We start from the raw sequence: 15079 nt of genomic DNA on the forward strand, positions 1-15079 counted from the left end.
TCATTTTATTGGTCACAGTTAGTGAGATGGAACTCGAGTGTATCATTCACAGACTTTACACCTTTACTTTATTCACAGCCAACACACTTGGTTCAAAACTGAGGGATGCATAATTTGTGATGATAATGCTGTGTCCTACTGCACCACTCTTCTCAGACGGGATCTCAGCACAGCTTGTGCCTTCTTCTGCCTCTCTGCTATTCTGGAGTTTAGGCTCTGTTTGATGGCTGGCAAGATTACTCTTTCTCTCATGCCAATCGGGGCTGGGGGCCTTCAGAAGGCAAAAATAATATTCTTATTTTAAGTAATATCATGGAGCACATTCAATAACACTATAAATAGCATGACTGACTTACAGTTTTTTTGGCAGCGACTTGAGAGTTAGTTTTGGAAACATTCCAATGTCTTTGTCTCTGAAATAAATAATTCAATATGAAGACTATTTTAGGGATGAGTTTTTCCAAACATTTTGATAAATTGTGTAGACTATTTCACCTGTCTGCATCAGAGAGGTAGGCCTTGGTCAGTGTGTAAGCCTCTTGGGACATTTTCTTGTTGTTGACTATTATGTCTTTGAGGATGGCCTTCACGCGTAGCAGCTGAAACACAAGTTGAGAGAAGAGAGTTTTAACATTCTGAGATTAAATGTGACATGGTGTTCTTACATTCTGACATGGAATGAGAGCAGAACATGATACAGTAGGGTCCTCTCTGTAGCCTACCTCCTGGGACTGCACGTTGTTGTTTTTACAGAGCTGTCTGATGATGACCTCACACTCCTGCAGGGTGGGGGCATAGGGGGAGTGAGATGGACCACCATCAATCCGCAGGGGAAGCAAGGATGTGATCAACCCCCTTTTTGATTTTGCATTTAAATCTGATCTTAAAAGATGAGATGTGCTTGCTGTATCCACTCTGCATGCGAGTGTGCAGGAAAATAAAGAGAATGTTCAATCAACACTTCCACCAAAGTCTTATATTATAAAAAATATTTTAAAGAAAGATATTATATAGGTGTTAAGTGTGATGATTACCTTAGATTTGCTAATGGATATGGCAGACCATGCAGAGGATGACTGGTCTGCTCTATGTAGCTGGGCTGTTGTGTTTGAGATCTGCATCTTGGAGATACTAAACCACAAGGGGAAAGGGGGGGGGGGTATAAGAATACATTTCAATAGGGAGCGACACTTACAATTTGTTCCCCAATAGGATGATAGTGTGGGAGGAAAAAAACTACAGAAGGAAATATCACTCATACCTTCAGATTGTTGTGGCTCCATTATCGACTGATAGTGCAGTTCTGCAAATTGAATAAATCAATTATTAGGGCTGTTACAACAGTATTTAATAATACAGTAGCCTACTAGGATACTCATGATGCATTTAACTTTATACCTTTATTTTCACGTTTTAATTCTTCGATTTCCTCATGCAGTTTCCTCAGTGTTTCTCTGTGCTGTTTTTGTAGGAATAAAACATCCTTCTTCAATGATGCCACTCGTCTAATGTCAGAATCCATGGTGCATTGAAAAGTGAAACTTTCTCTGTCCATCAATTGTGGAGGATTCGGTGGCCAGTCACGTGGTAATTGTCGGGGACAATCTGACATGGGACCAGTGGGGCATGTTCCGGACTGCTATTTTTTGACATGATAGTAGAAAATACAACACGCCTGACTATTAGCTAACGTACCACTTAACACTATATATGAATCTGGCTAACAAAGTTTGCCATTTTAAAATGGTAAAATCAGTGCTTGACTTGGACAGGAGCTCACCGGAATGTAGTGAACTACCGGTACCTAAAATTGTCTACTGCATGAGTTACATAGTGCACTTCTTATAGAATATTAGCTTAAAAGTATTGCAGAGTTCGTTCACCTAAATATAAAAAGTACCGGCCCAAATTAAACAAGTACCAGCACCTATTTCAGTCCAAGCCCACCACTGGGTAAAATTAGGCTACATATCTCTTAGCAGCATGGTAGCCTAAGTTCATAGCACCAAGAGCCACACATGGCAGAGGACCACGATCATGAAAAAATACGTAACTTTTCAGATAGGCCAATAGGTCCTGATTAGGCTGTTTATGCTAACATTTCTCTTATCTTAAACATTTCAGCTTCAAAAGACGACTCCGCACTGCTCGACTTACTTCCTGATGTCTCAATTTTGCCTCCCTTCAACGAAACAGTCGTTACCATAGCGACCGACAGTCAGCATAGATCCTGTTAAATTACTAGAGGGGTCATGTCATAATCCCTAAAAGTTCCAGAATGGAGTTAAAATGACAGCCATATTGGTCAATGAGAACTCCAAACCAGTCTAATTGGAATAAATGGCAGTAGAGGCATAACCTTGATTTTATTTATGCAGGAACATAAAAGTAAGGCATTATATCAGAAATTGTGTAATATAATTAGTCAACCTAAAATATTGTCATCTAATTATAAATACAGTTTAAATGGGTTTCATACACATTTTCTGTATAAATCTCCTATAAAATATATGTAAACAGACCATAAATGTCTGCATTTTTGTTTTCTTGGGAAACTGTGTACGCTATTATATAATACAATGGGTGCGTTCGTAAATTCTCTCGGACTCTCTTCTGAGTGTTCCAGAGCGCAGAATAACTGATTAATTTACGAACGCTCAACACCGGTTGAATTTGGCCGGTGTCAGTAAACATCGCAAAAAAGCTTAATTAAATTGTTGCCAGCAGCACAGTTACAGTCACCAACGCTCTGGATACCATGAAAACAGCCTAACCAGCTCTGCTAGGGCAAGTAAAATGGTTAGAGTGAGGTGTTCTCTCATTTATGTCTAGAAGTAGCTAACAAGCTAGCTAGCTTTAGCCAGTTAGCTTGGGTGCTTGACTGCAGTTGTGAGGCCAGAACGCTCGAACCAACCCTACTCCTCGGCCAGAGCTTCCAGGTTGCGCTCTAAACACTCCAAGAGCAAAACGCTCCGAGAGTGAAACACTCTGAATTTACAAACGGACAATCTGACAACGCTCTCAATTTACGAACGCCCAGAGCGCACTCTGAGTGCTCTCTGGCACTCCAGAGTGAATTTACGAACGCACCAAATATCAGTACTTGTTGCATCGACAACTTGTCCAAGTCCTATCAACTGATCAACTGATTTCAGCCAGTCTATTGCTGTGACTGCATTGTTTGAATGGAATGCTGGCATATTGGCAGTTAATGTGAAACATTTATGGAATCATTCCTCTAAAACTGTCTGGATAGTTAGCTAACAAACATACAGTGCAGATACATTCTTCAAATTCATTATTTTACACAATATCTTATCACAGCACAGACAAACCATGTTTGACCAACTCCCTGACCTTTATCCCATCATAAGAAGGTTCATGTCCATTCTAGTATTCTAAATCCTAATTATATTGTAGACCACACATTGCTCAAGACATCCACACATGATTGCATAAATATTGTGTGCAGCCTACATTTGAATAGCAGTGGAGGCTGCTAAGAGGAGAATGGCTCATAATAATGGCTGCAATGGAGTAAATGGAATGATATCAAAAACATGGTTTTCATGGGTTTGATACCATTCACTCCACTCCATCCATTCTACTCCATCCCAGCTATTATTATGAGCCATTCTCCCCTCAGCAGCCTCCACTGTAATGTTTTATTTCCAAAACATCATATAGGCCAATTTTTCACGTGTTTTTTCATCAGAAATAAATGCTTATGGGTAGCTAGCTACCTTTATGTGTCTTAAAAATATTACTCTTCTCAGATTTTAAATTAATAGATTTTAGACATTATTGGGCATTGGTAAACTACGTGTAGTTCAACTAGTAATTTAATTACATTTTGCAGTAGCTTGGTGGTAGTTGGAACTAAATTCAAATTTTGGTAGTATTTTCAGTAGTTAATTAGGCTACTTTTTTTGCCATGTAGAGGTATAGCTAACTATTGGAACTAAATATGGGTGTACGGTAGGTAAGAATTTTCTTTCTTCAGACCTGCCTAATTCTCACGTGAAACACTTTTTGTGAGCTTAATTCTCACTTTGTGTTTAAAGCTGCAATATGTAACTTTTTTTGCGACCCGAGCAAATTCACTTTGAATTGAGTTGTAGATATCACTCTCACTGAAAGCAAGTCTAAGAAGCATTAGATCTGTTCTATGTGCGCTATTTCAACACTACACTATGCTTGTTTTGTGAAATTAGGCTAATTTTAGCAACCAGGAAATGGCATAGCGATTTCTGCATATTGCATATTTAACAGGCAAAATCACATATTGTTAACATCTGACTACAGTGATCTGTTCTTGCAATTTGTACTCTATGACATTTCAGATTTAGATACATTTTTTACCAAAGAAGTTTGGAAGTAGTGAACATTTTTTCTAAGTAACTTTAGTTAAGTAAACTATTTTTCTTAAGAGTAGCTTTAGTGTAGCTTAACTTCTTCCTGTATGAAGTAATTGGTAGCTTGGTGAACTATTTCTTCAGAGTAGTTTCCACAACACTGATTTCAGATGTGTGTATTAAAAATAGTTTTTTGTTGCAAAACACTATAGCTTAGATCCATTGTTTAGCTGGAATGGAATGTTCATATCTTGTATATTTTAAATACAGATATCATATTACTGTATTACTGTATTATTAAATTGCATAGTTCTTAATTAAAACATTTGACTGTGTAAAACCTCGCAGCACTTCTTTTTTCTCTCAGAGGGAGGCGGACATATATCATTTTGCAAAAAAATATGATTGTCTCTCTGAAATGAAACCATTTAGTGATATGTATTTGTTTGAAAACTGCCATTTAACAATTCCATGCCATGATTATATGGTGTAGATTTTTCCCCAATCTCTTTCATAAGTTCTTTAAACCAAAAAATGCTAATTTCCCAACATATCTGAAACTGCATATATAGTGTTTTGGAATGAATCTCTTCATCTTTAGTTCTAAGATTGAATGCAATTAGTTAAAACAAAATTGGACATTTATTTTTATTTAGAATATGACCAGCTTTATATATAAACTGTCCACAATATTTTACTTAACATTTCTACACACTTATGAAATTAAAGCAGAAAGGCTAAAATAAAAGAAACAATATCAAAATAAACAATAGAGCAACAAATCACTTGTACAACTAGATTATTAATCACATGAAAAAAAGGCTGAATCCTAACACAAATTGAGATTACTTGTGTGAAGTATTCCATCCCAAAAGATTCCAATAAGATTCTCACAATCCTGAGGATCAGGGGGAAGAACTCATGCACAGACAACACACATAACTCAAGTTAAGTAATCACAAAGTACAAATAAAAGTTGTCATTCAGTTGGATACATTTGAGTGAAATGATTGAATTTATGAAATGACCAATGCATTGTGGACAGAGGATGAGTCTACATCTACAATGGCATGCTACCCTGTTTGCCAGTTGTTAAAAAGAGAAAATAATGTTCCTCTATTTGTCCAACATAAGAAAAATGTGAATAACGTACATTGCAAAACCATGAGAAAATTTACATTTCTCATGGCTTTCCATGAATTACTTTCATAACAATTTGGGCCTCAATCACTGGCCATGTTTATGTAAAATAACTTTTTTTTACTACTACTGTGACGAACCAATCTTACTTAATATGGAAAACCTATTGACTTCCAAGTTCAGAACTGCACAACTGTTAAGACTAAATAAAATGCAAAACAGTGCCTTGCATTCACGTAAAAAAAAAGTTACCACACCAGGGAGACAGTTAATAAATAATGGTCCATTTCAATTGAGAAATAAATGTCTAAAATTCAGTGTATGTTTAACCTTGGTGCCTTTCAGGTTTAACTGATAAAATGTCCAATTATAATCACATGGCAGGCAAGTCACCAAGTTCACTCAAATGATTGATGTTAAGCGGGTCATTTAACACTTCAAACCAATGCCCAATACTACTGCCACACTGTGGAAAGCCCAAACTTCCGAACTTGACCTTTGTCAAGCCATGACTTAAAACACTGTCAAACACTAAGTTGAGTCTCACGCCACATCTGATCATTCAATAAACCAGGTGTAGACCCAAACCGTACAACAGTTCTTAAAATAACGCCCCATATATTACCCGTTTCTCTTGCTTTACATGTAAGGGTCAAGTCCTTAATGCCATATACATGCAAATTCCTAAAAGCCAAGCTTCAGTGGTGAAAATACGAATCAAGTATTGAATCTCTGCCACCGTAAAAAGAAGCTTTCATGCACTCAAGCACCCACAATCAAGAAATAAGTGTGTCCATTTGTGTTGATGTTGATTATAGAAAGCAGAGTATTTGCAGAGAATATCCATTGGGTACAGTTTTTGGATCACATATCTGTAGGTGTTTGAGACAAGGCCAATAGACATGCTCATAGAGAAGCATGGATGTAAGAGAAAGAAGTGGCCGGGCTGGCTACATTAAGGCGTGTATGCAGGAGGCGGCTGGAACTGGTTGGCAATGTCATAATCGGCAGGATATGTTTCACTGCTCTCCTCCATCTCCGAGAGAAGCTCTAAAGCCTGCTCCTCCTCCTCTGTGGGGTAGTGGCGCAGCAGGTTGGCAGCTGTGGCCAGAATGGAGGCTCCGCCAGCCCCTGCCACCAGGTAGAAGCTAATGGCAAACGTGACGTAGATGAGTGATCCGTGGTACTTCTTATGCTGCTGCTGTAGCGACAAGATCAGCTCTGAGGCCCAGTAGCAGAACCCGATTACTGTGGCACACTGCAGCACTAAAACCATTAAAAAAAAAAAAAAAAAAAAAAAAAAAAAAAATCAGGCAGGGGAAAAAGGAAAGGGATTATTTGATTTCCATTGTTTCTACTAGGGCCAGTATTGTGATACTCATTAGTATCGTGGCAAGGAAACAAAACAATTTATTTTGAACTTATTTAGCAAAACAGCCCTAACGTTGGAAACAAACATCAATATGTCATCCAGAGTCACATGTATTTATTTCCAAGCTATAGCACACACTATTTACATACAGCAGGTTTTTAAAGGACCAAAGAGTTTGGTCTGCTTTGTGTTTTCATTTTTGCCATGGGAAAAATATTGCCATACTGGTACCTGCACTAGTTTATACTTTGCCTTGAAATCGTTTTCACACTTTAGCTGAATAGCTAATTTCCTCTCTTGTCCACGGCCCAAACCCATTCATACCTGTGAGAATGTGGGCAAATGCGTATCTGCGGGTGATCTTGAGGGCAGGGTGCTTGGGCCCAAAGACATCCAAAAGGAAAGCTATCAGGCTGCATAGGATGCCCAGGAAGCAGAAGGCAGCAATGACCCTTAGCAGCAAGATGGTCTGGGAGTTCACACAATAATCTGAAGAAGAAGTTGGTGATAGTTAACACAAACCACAGGTAGTAGGTGCTTTGAGTCACCGTTGGCAAAATCATTACTTACCCTCCAGGAGTTTTGGGTCAATGTATCCCAGGACATCAGCCACTCCAAGCTCCTGCTTGGGACACGTCCCTCCATGAACTCGGACCCAAGCTGGTTCGGCCAAGGCCGTACATAGAGCCGTGATGGACAGTGCTCCGGGGAGGGCAGATGCCAGGCTTCGCTCTGGCTGCTTGGGCAGTGCGGTACCCCCTCTCCTTCTTCGGCTTCCGGGGACAGTGGTACCCGGTGGTGCATACATTGTCATCCAATCCACACTTGGTCGTCAAACAGGAGTCAGTGCCTGATTTATAGCTATGCTAAGTCAGTCTTCAAATGACAGACAGCTTTTGTTTTGACAAAGCGTCCTTCTGTCTGTGAAATTATCAGCTAACTTAACTAAAACCGATAACGTTAGTGTAGGTCAACTGGTAACAATGTGTCAAATAAATAGGTTTAAGTCTATTCACAATGCGCAATCTCTTAGCTAAATTACTCAACAACAAAACAAATTGACCAACAATTTTCAGTCTAGCTAGCTACAAAGCTCAGACCTCGACGTAGGCCTGTTAGCAGCAGAAGCTAGCTAGCAGTCTAAAATCCTAGTTGTGATTTACTTCAAACAAATAGTAACGTGAACTGACACCCATACTATATCAAATCTGAAGACATGATACTCACAATCTGTTCAAGCAATCTAAAACGCCCAAAGGAGGACTTATACTAACGATATTACGCTAAAAACAAAAGGCAGCCAAGTAGCTAGCTATCTTCCTGTAAAATTGTTTCCTTGTTCATCATCACTTCTTCTTTTTAGATTTAACGTTTACACCAGACCAAGGTACATTTGTTGTTATTACCGCCACCTACTGGGATATTATGTAGCTACACTTTGGCCATTTGGTACAACGTGTCCAAAAAACATGCAATGATCATCGTGTACTGATGGCGGCGGTAATGAGTCGAATGGACTTTAAATTGGCAGCACTTACCTACGGAGAGGAAGAGAAAGTAGGACGTTGAGGTTTGAGTATTTTCGGTAAAACTTTAGTTGCGAAATTAATTTACAAATACCATATAAAACCTCGTATTTGAAGTGGATATTAGCTGTCTTCCTTATTTATGTGTGTATGACGTTTGCATAGCTACGACTAACTTGCTGTTTTGGGAGCAGCATTATCAGTTGCAAAAAACAAGTCACTAGCTATATAGCAGCTTGCTAGCAATGAACGACACTTTGGCCCTTCTACAGAAATTCAATGCGCATCCAGATTCCCGCTGTTGGTATGTTGCATGGAACCCCAAAGGCACATTGCTGGCATCATGCGGTGGTGACCGAACCATTCGGATATGGGGAAGGGAAGGTAAATATGACAAATCCGCTGTGAAATGAACCTTGACAGCAGCATGTGCCCGCGGAAACAAACAAAAAATTAGAAGGGGGACTTCCTGTATGTGGGCATTTCTGCATCTGCAGGCACCTCTATATATTTATATTGGTTTTTAAAGATCCACATTGCAGAAATCGCTCCGCCATTTCCTGGTTGCTACAATTCTGATTGTTCGCCTAATTTCAGTTTGTGACAAAACAAGCAGTCATTGTGTAGAGTCATTGTACCATTAAACCTTTGAAATGTTTTCCATAGCCACATATATTGTATTTTCAACTGCTTGAAGCTGGTCTACAAAACCTAAAGTAAAAGATGCAAAAGTGAAACTTAAGCACATTTAACAGATCTACCGTTTCTTAGACTTGATTTCAATGAGAAAGAAATATAGATCTTTCAATGTGAATTTGGTCTGGTCGCTCAAAAAGTTACATATTCTAGTTTTAAGTTAGGTTACAGGCGGGAAGCCAATGCCCTCCAGTACAGTAGGTGGCATTAATGCACAATAATGTTGGATGCCAGCCACTGATAAACCATCATAAGTAGGTTCGGTGGCGACAACGTTATCTAGCTAGCCGTACGCCAGTGGACAGTCTGCTAGTTTAGCCATCTAGTCCTTAGGAAGACTCCGGTACACAGCAAATGGGAGTGTCACTGTGTGCTAGCAATCTAGCTGGCACACGGTGTCGCTAACTATCAAGCTAGCTAGTACACTAACCTCCAGTCTGCCCTATTCATTTATTTCAATTGAGTGATTTCCTTATATGAACTTTAACTCGGTAAAGTCTTTGAAAACAAGGCTCCCTAAATACTATCAGCATATCGATTGCGCAACCAGGGCTGGCAAAACCCTAGAAAACCCCATCACTAACATTGAGTGGCTGCTGCCAACATACTGACTCAACTAAAGCCACTTTAATAATGGAAAAATTGATGTAAGAAATGTATCACTAGCCACTTTAAACAATGCCACTTCATATAATGTTTACATACCCTACATTACTCATCTCATATGTATATACTGTACTCTATACCATCTACTGCATCTTGCCTATGCCGTTCTATACCATCACTCATTCATATATTTTTTAATGTACATATTCTTATTCATTCCTTTACACTTGTGTGTATAAGGTAATTGTTGTGAAATTGTTAGGTTAGATTACTCGTTGGATATTACTGCATTGTCTAAACTAGAAGCACAAGCATTTCGCTACACTCGCGTTAACATCTGCTAACCATGTGTATGTGACAAATAAAATTTGATTTGATGTTGTGTTTATAATTTTGTTAGGTGTAGCTTGCTGTGCACACTGTGTCGCTAACTAGCAAACTACACTGAACAAAAATATAAATGCAACATGCAACAATTTCAAATATTTCACAGAGTTACAGTTCATATAAAGAAATTAGTCAATTGAAATAACTTCACTGGGCCCTAATCTATGGATTTCACATGACTGGGAATACAGATACCCTAAAAAAAAGGCAAGGGCATGGATCAGAAAACCAGTCAGTGTCTTGTGTGAGCACCATTTGTCTCATGTAGCGCTACACATCACCTTCACATAGAGTTGATCAGGCTTTTAGTGGCCTGTGGAATGTTGTCCCACTCCTCTTCAATGACGGTGCGGAGTTGCTGTCGAACCAGAGCATCCCAAACATGCTCAACTCACATGTCTGGTGAGTATGCAGGCCATGGAAGAATTGGTACATTTTCAGCTTCCAGGAATTGTGTACAGATCCTTGTGACATGGAGCCGTGCATTATTATGTTAAAACATGAGGTGATGGCGGCGGATGAATGGCACGACAATGGGCCTCACAATTTCATCACGGTATCTTTGTGCTTTCAAATTGCCATCGATAAAATGCAATTGTGTTTGTTGTGCGTAGCTTATACCTTCCCATACCATAACCCCACTGCCACCAAGGGGCACTCTGTTAACAACGTTGACATCAGCAAACCGCTCGCCCACACGATGCTATACGTCTGCCATCTGCCCGGTGGCCATTAAAATGAGCATTTGCCCACTGAAGTTGCTTATGTTGCCGGACTACAGACAGGTCAAGACCATGGTGAGGACGACGAGCGTGCAGATGAGCTTCACTGACACAGTTTCTCAGGGAAGCTGAGTGAAGAAGCTGTATGTGGAGGTCCTGGGCCTGCGTGGCTACACTTGGTTTGCAAGTGTTGGTCGTACTGCCAAATTCTCTAAAATGATGTTGGAGGTGGCTTATGGTAGATACATGAACATTACATTCTCTGGAAACCGTTCTGGTGAACATTCCTGCAGTCAGCATGCCAATCGCATGCTCTCTCCAAACTTGAGACATCTGTGGCATTGTGTGACAAAACTGCACATTTTAGAGTGACCTGTTTTTGTGCCCAGCACAAGATGCACCTGTGTAGTGATCATGATGTTTATACAGCTTCTTGATATGCCACACCTGTCAGGTGGATGGATTATCTTGGCAGAGGAGAAATAATCATTAACAGGGATGTAAACATTTGTGCACAAAATTTGAGAGAAATATACTTTTTGTGCTTATGGAACATTTCTGGGATCTTTTATTTCAGCTCATGAAACATGGGACCAACACTTTTTACGTTGCGTTTATATTGTTCAGTGTAGTTAGCACACGGTGTCGCTGGTGTTTCATGCAGGAACCAATGGGATGCTCTGGGGGATGCAGGAATGCCCACATGCCGGACCGCCCCAAATTGCAGTAGCACACTACTGGAAAAAATGGCCCCCATTTGATTATCTGTGTAGGTGACTCTTGGGAATGCAAGACCGTGCTCCAGGATGGACACCAGAGAACAGTCAGAAAGGTGGCATGGTCCCCATGTGGGAACTACCTGGCCTCAGCCAGCTTTGATGCCACAACCTGCATCTGGAAAAAGAAGAATGATGATTTTGAGGTGAGGGGACTTGCAACTGTGAACAGCATATGCATTTATGGTGATGATGGTAAGACATGGCCCTAGTTGAGAGCATCACACTGTCTCTGTTTCTTTCAGTGCTTGACTGTTTTGGAAGGACATGAGAATGAGGTCAAATGTGTGGCCTGGGCCCCATCCGGTAACTTGCTGGCCACATGTAGTAGAGACAAGAGCGTCTGGATCTGGGAAGGTTAGTGCGGCACCAATATAGAAATACAAACTAATTTCATTCCTATCACGTGAAACAAGTATTAACATTCAACTGTTTCTCTGCATGTAGTTTTGAATAGTCTCTCACCATCTCTTTCCTTCTCAGTGGATGAGGAGAATGAGTATGAGTGTGTGAGTGTGGTAAACTCTCATACACAGGATGTCAAGCATGTTGTCTGGCACCCAACACAGGAGGTACTGCCTATTTCATATGCTGTTTCACTCCTTGTACTAATAGCAATGTTATATAATCTCATGACACCCCATTGCAAGGCTTCTCTGGACTAATCGTTTCACTATTCTGTACTCTGCATTCACTGTCTCCCCCCATTAAAGCTAAGTGATGTTCTCTACGCAGCTCCTCGCCTCATGTAGCTACGACAACAATGTGTGTGTCTATAAAGAAGAGGATGATGACTGGGAGTGCAGGGCGACCCTGGAAGGACACACCTCCACTGTCTGGGGTTTGACCTTTGACCCAAGTGGCCAGAGACTGGCCTCCTGCAGTGATGACTGTACTGTGAAGATCTGGAAAGAATGTCAGCCTGAAGGTGGGCAGGGTGAGAAAGATGCACACAATGCTCCATAGATGTATAGATGGTTTGGGGAAAAGGAAGGTAAGGAAAAACAGATTTTTTATATATTTATTTTTACAGAAGGCACCGACGCGGCTTGGAAATGTGTTTGTACCCTTTCAGGGTTTCATGGACGGACAGTGTATGATATTGCATGGTGAGAGTCCTCTTTATAGAAATATACACTAACGTCCAAAAGTTTGGGGTCACGTCGAAATGTTTGTTTGAAAGAAAAGCATTTTTTGGCCATTAAAATAACATCAAATTGATCAGAAATACAGTGTAGACATTGTTTATGTTGTAAATGACTATTGTAGCTGGAAACGGCAGATATATATATTTTTTAAGAATATCTACATAGGCGTACAGAGGCCCCTTATCAGCAACCATCACTCCTGTGTTCCAATGGCACATTGTGATAGCTAATCCAAGTTGATCGTTTTAAATAGCTAATCGATCATTAGAAAACCCTATTTCAATTATGTTAGCACAGTTGAAAACTGTTGTCCTGATTTTAAAGAAGAAATACAATTGGCCTTCTTTAGACTAGTTGAGTATCTGGAGCATCAGCATGTGTGGGTTCAATTACAGGCTCAAAATGGCCAGAAACAAACCACTTTCTTCTGAAACTCGTCAGTCTATTCTTGTTCTGAGAAATGAAGGCTATTTTATGTGAGAAATTGCAAAGAAACTGCCAAGAAACTGAAGATCTCGTACAACGTTGTGTACTACTCCCTTCACAGAACAGCGCAAACTGGCCCAAACAAGAATAGAAAGAGTGGGAGGCCCTGTTGCACAACTGAGCAAGAGGACAAGTACATTAGTGTCTAGTTTGAGAAACAGACGCCTCACAAGTCCTCGACTGGCAGCTTCATTTAAATAGTACCCGCAAAACACCAGTCTCAACGTAAACAGTGAAGATGCGACTCCGGGATGCTGGCCTTCTAGGCAGTTGCAAAGAAAAAGCCATAAATCAGACTGGCCAATAAAAAGAAAAAATTAAGATGGGCAAAAGAACAGACACTGGACAGAGGAAGATTGGAAAAAAGTGTTATGGACAGACGAATCTAAGTTTGAGGTGTTCGGATCACAAAGAACATTCGTGAGATGCAGAACTTGATGCCATCTGTCAAGCATGGTGGAGGCTATGTGATGGTCTGGGGGTGGTAAAGTGAGAGATTTTTACAGGGTAAAATGGATCTTGAAGAATGAAGGCTATCACTCCATTTTGCAACGCCATGCCATACCCTGTGGACGGTGCTTAATTGGAGCCAATTTCCTCCTACAACAAGACAATGACCCAAAGCACAGCTCCAAACTATGCAAGAACTTTTTAGGGAAGAAGCAGTCAGCTGGTATTCTGTCTATAATGGATTGGCCAGCACAGTCACCGGATCTCAACCCTATTGAGCTGCTGTGGGATCAGCTTGACCGTATGGTACGCCCATCAAGCCAATCCAACTTGTGGGAGGTGCTTCAGGAAGCATGGGGTGACATTTCTTCAGATTACCTCAACAAATTGACAACTAGAATGCTGAAGGTCTGCAAGGCTGTAATTGCTGCAAATGGAGGATTCTTTGAACGAAATAATTATTATTTCAATTAAAAATCATTATTTATAACCTTGTCAACGTCTTGACTATATTTCCTATTCATTTTGCATGGAAAACAAGGACATTTCTAAGTGGCCCCAAACTTTTGGAAGGTAGGTTATATTTGAATGAATTTACATATTTAAAAATGCAGCCAGATTCACCAAGTTAGTACTCTTTGGTTGTTCTCAGGTGTCCACTGACGGGTGCCCTGGCGACTGCATGTGGTGATGACGGAGTACGTGTGTTTAAGGAGGATGAGACGGCTGACCCAGACCAGCCTGCTTTCTCCCTGTCTGCCCATGTACCCAAGGCCCACACCCAGGATGTCAACTGTATCGCCTGGCACCCCAAGGAGGCTGGGCTCCTTGTCTCCTGCAGTGACAATGGGGAGATAGCAGTCTGGAACTACCAGTCTGGGGTCTGAGAACATGTACAGTATGTTGGGCTAGTTAGGACTTCCAGATCCAGTGTTTAACAGTGCTGAATTTACCTTGTACTGTCAAGGGTGCCAACAGCACTGAAAGTGTCATGAATGTTTATTAATCCCTCTTGCAATAACCTGTTTTAATGAGGTTAGAGTGGTTATGATTTCATTATACTGATAAGATTCCTGCCTGTGCACTTGTTTTGTGGTTCAAAAATGAATGTGGGCCCTAAATGTTCTACATGTCATAATTATGTATTTGATTAACACATTCCAATGGTGTTTTGTAATATCAAGGGATTCAACACACATGTCTAGATACATGTTTCCAGAAACCACTTTCTTCTAGTAAGCTTTGATAGAAAATGTCTTTGCTTTTATATTAACTGTTCATAAAGATGGTCTTCAGATTATATTAATTTACAGTCAAAGTAGTCTGGATAATTTTTTGGGGAAAAGCCATGACAGCACAAAGGTATTTCACCAACAAACAAAACAGGCTGATCATTAATCACTCTTAATAGCAGA

At 40.3% G+C, this 15079-nt stretch overlaps 3 protein-coding genes across 7 annotated transcripts; 1 reads left to right on the forward strand and 2 right to left on the reverse strand.

Moving 5' to 3' along the window:
- Nucleotides 1-45: 45 nt before the first annotated feature.
- LOC139576844 (coiled-coil domain-containing protein 74A-like) lies at nucleotides 46-4838 on the reverse strand. The gene is made up of 7 exons (XM_071403373.1): nucleotides 1399-4838; nucleotides 1262-1303; nucleotides 1035-1131; nucleotides 723-915; nucleotides 496-599; nucleotides 357-413; nucleotides 46-271 (listed from the first exon to the last, which is right to left on the reverse strand). Exons 1-7 carry the CDS (start codon nucleotides 1610-1612, stop codon nucleotides 136-138), a joined length of 843 nt encoding a protein of 280 aa, XP_071259474.1. The 5' UTR covers nucleotides 1613-4838; the 3' UTR covers nucleotides 46-135.
- A 151-nt stretch (nucleotides 4839-4989) lies between these two features.
- LOC139576845 (transmembrane protein 127-like) lies at nucleotides 4990-8229 on the reverse strand. Of its 2 annotated transcripts, XM_071403374.1 has the most exons (4): nucleotides 8095-8229; nucleotides 7438-7691; nucleotides 7192-7356; nucleotides 4990-6761 (listed from the first exon to the last, which is right to left on the reverse strand). In XM_071403374.1, the coding sequence occupies exons 2-4, from the start codon at nucleotides 7679-7681 to the stop codon at nucleotides 6451-6453; spliced, it is 720 nt and encodes a 239-aa protein (XP_071259475.1). In that variant the 5' UTR covers nucleotides 7682-7691; nucleotides 8095-8229; the 3' UTR covers nucleotides 4990-6450. The 2 variants fall into 2 exon arrangements, with proteins under 2 accessions (XP_071259475.1, XP_071259476.1); XM_071403375.1 differs by having other exon boundaries at nucleotides 7438-8190.
- Nucleotides 8230-8346: 117 nt separating this feature from the next.
- LOC139576843 (probable cytosolic iron-sulfur protein assembly protein ciao1-B) lies at nucleotides 8347-14982 on the forward strand. Of its 4 annotated transcripts, none has more exons than XM_071403368.1 (7): nucleotides 8347-8777; nucleotides 11578-11726; nucleotides 11826-11937; nucleotides 12064-12152; nucleotides 12316-12517; nucleotides 12614-12689; nucleotides 14317-14982. In XM_071403368.1, exons 1-7 carry the CDS (start codon nucleotides 8639-8641, stop codon nucleotides 14549-14551), a joined length of 1002 nt encoding a protein of 333 aa, XP_071259469.1. In that variant the 5' UTR covers nucleotides 8347-8638; the 3' UTR covers nucleotides 14552-14982. The 4 variants fall into 4 exon arrangements, with proteins under 4 accessions (XP_071259469.1, XP_071259471.1, XP_071259472.1 ...); XM_071403370.1 differs by having other exon boundaries at nucleotides 8398-8777; nucleotides 12617-12689; XM_071403371.1 differs by having other exon boundaries at nucleotides 8398-8777; nucleotides 12316-12508.
- Nucleotides 14983-15079: the final 97 nt, after the last annotated feature.

This window comes from Salvelinus alpinus, chromosome 5, assembly GCF_045679555.1.
Source record: "Salvelinus alpinus chromosome 5, SLU_Salpinus.1, whole genome shotgun sequence".
Classification (NCBI taxonomy): domain Eukaryota; kingdom Metazoa; phylum Chordata; class Actinopteri; order Salmoniformes; family Salmonidae; genus Salvelinus; species Salvelinus alpinus.

What these genes read in the sequence shown, in the direction of transcription:
- LOC139576844 (XM_071403373.1), bottom strand. Translation starts at nt 1,612, where the DNA reads ATGTCAGATTGTCCCCGACAATTACCACGTGACTGGCCACCGAATCCT. An exon ending in ACAACGTGCAGTCCCAGGAG is followed by an intron (nt 600 to 722) that starts GTAGGCTACAGA and finishes CTTGTGTTTCAG; the next exon opens with CTGCTACGCGTGAAGGCCAT. An exon ending in TACCTCTCTGATGCAGACAG is followed by an intron (nt 414 to 495) that starts GTGAAATAGTCT and finishes TATTTATTTCAG; the next exon opens with AGACAAAGACATTGGAATGT.
- LOC139576845 (XM_071403374.1), bottom strand. Translation starts at nt 7,681, where the DNA reads ATGACAATGTATGCACCACCGGGTACCACTGTCCCCGGAAGCCGAAGA. An exon ending in TGACCCAAAACTCCTGGAGG is followed by an intron (nt 7,357 to 7,437) that starts GTAAGTAATGAT and finishes CTTCTTCTTCAG; the next exon opens with ATTATTGTGTGAACTCCCAG. An exon ending in ATTTGCCCACATTCTCACAG is followed by an intron (nt 6,762 to 7,191) that starts GTATGAATGGGT and finishes TAATGGTTTTAG; the next exon opens with TGCTGCAGTGTGCCACAGTA.
- LOC139576843 (XM_071403368.1), top strand. Translation starts at nt 8,639, where the DNA reads ATGAACGACACTTTGGCCCTTCTACAGAAATTCAATGCGCATCCAGAT. An exon ending in TCAGCCTGAAGGTGGGCAGG is followed by an intron (nt 12,518 to 12,613) that starts GTGAGAAAGATG and finishes TTATTTTTACAG; the next exon opens with AAGGCACCGACGCGGCTTGG. An exon ending in ACAGTGTATGATATTGCATG is followed by an intron (nt 12,690 to 14,316) that starts GTGAGAGTCCTC and finishes GGTTGTTCTCAG; the next exon opens with GTGTCCACTGACGGGTGCCC.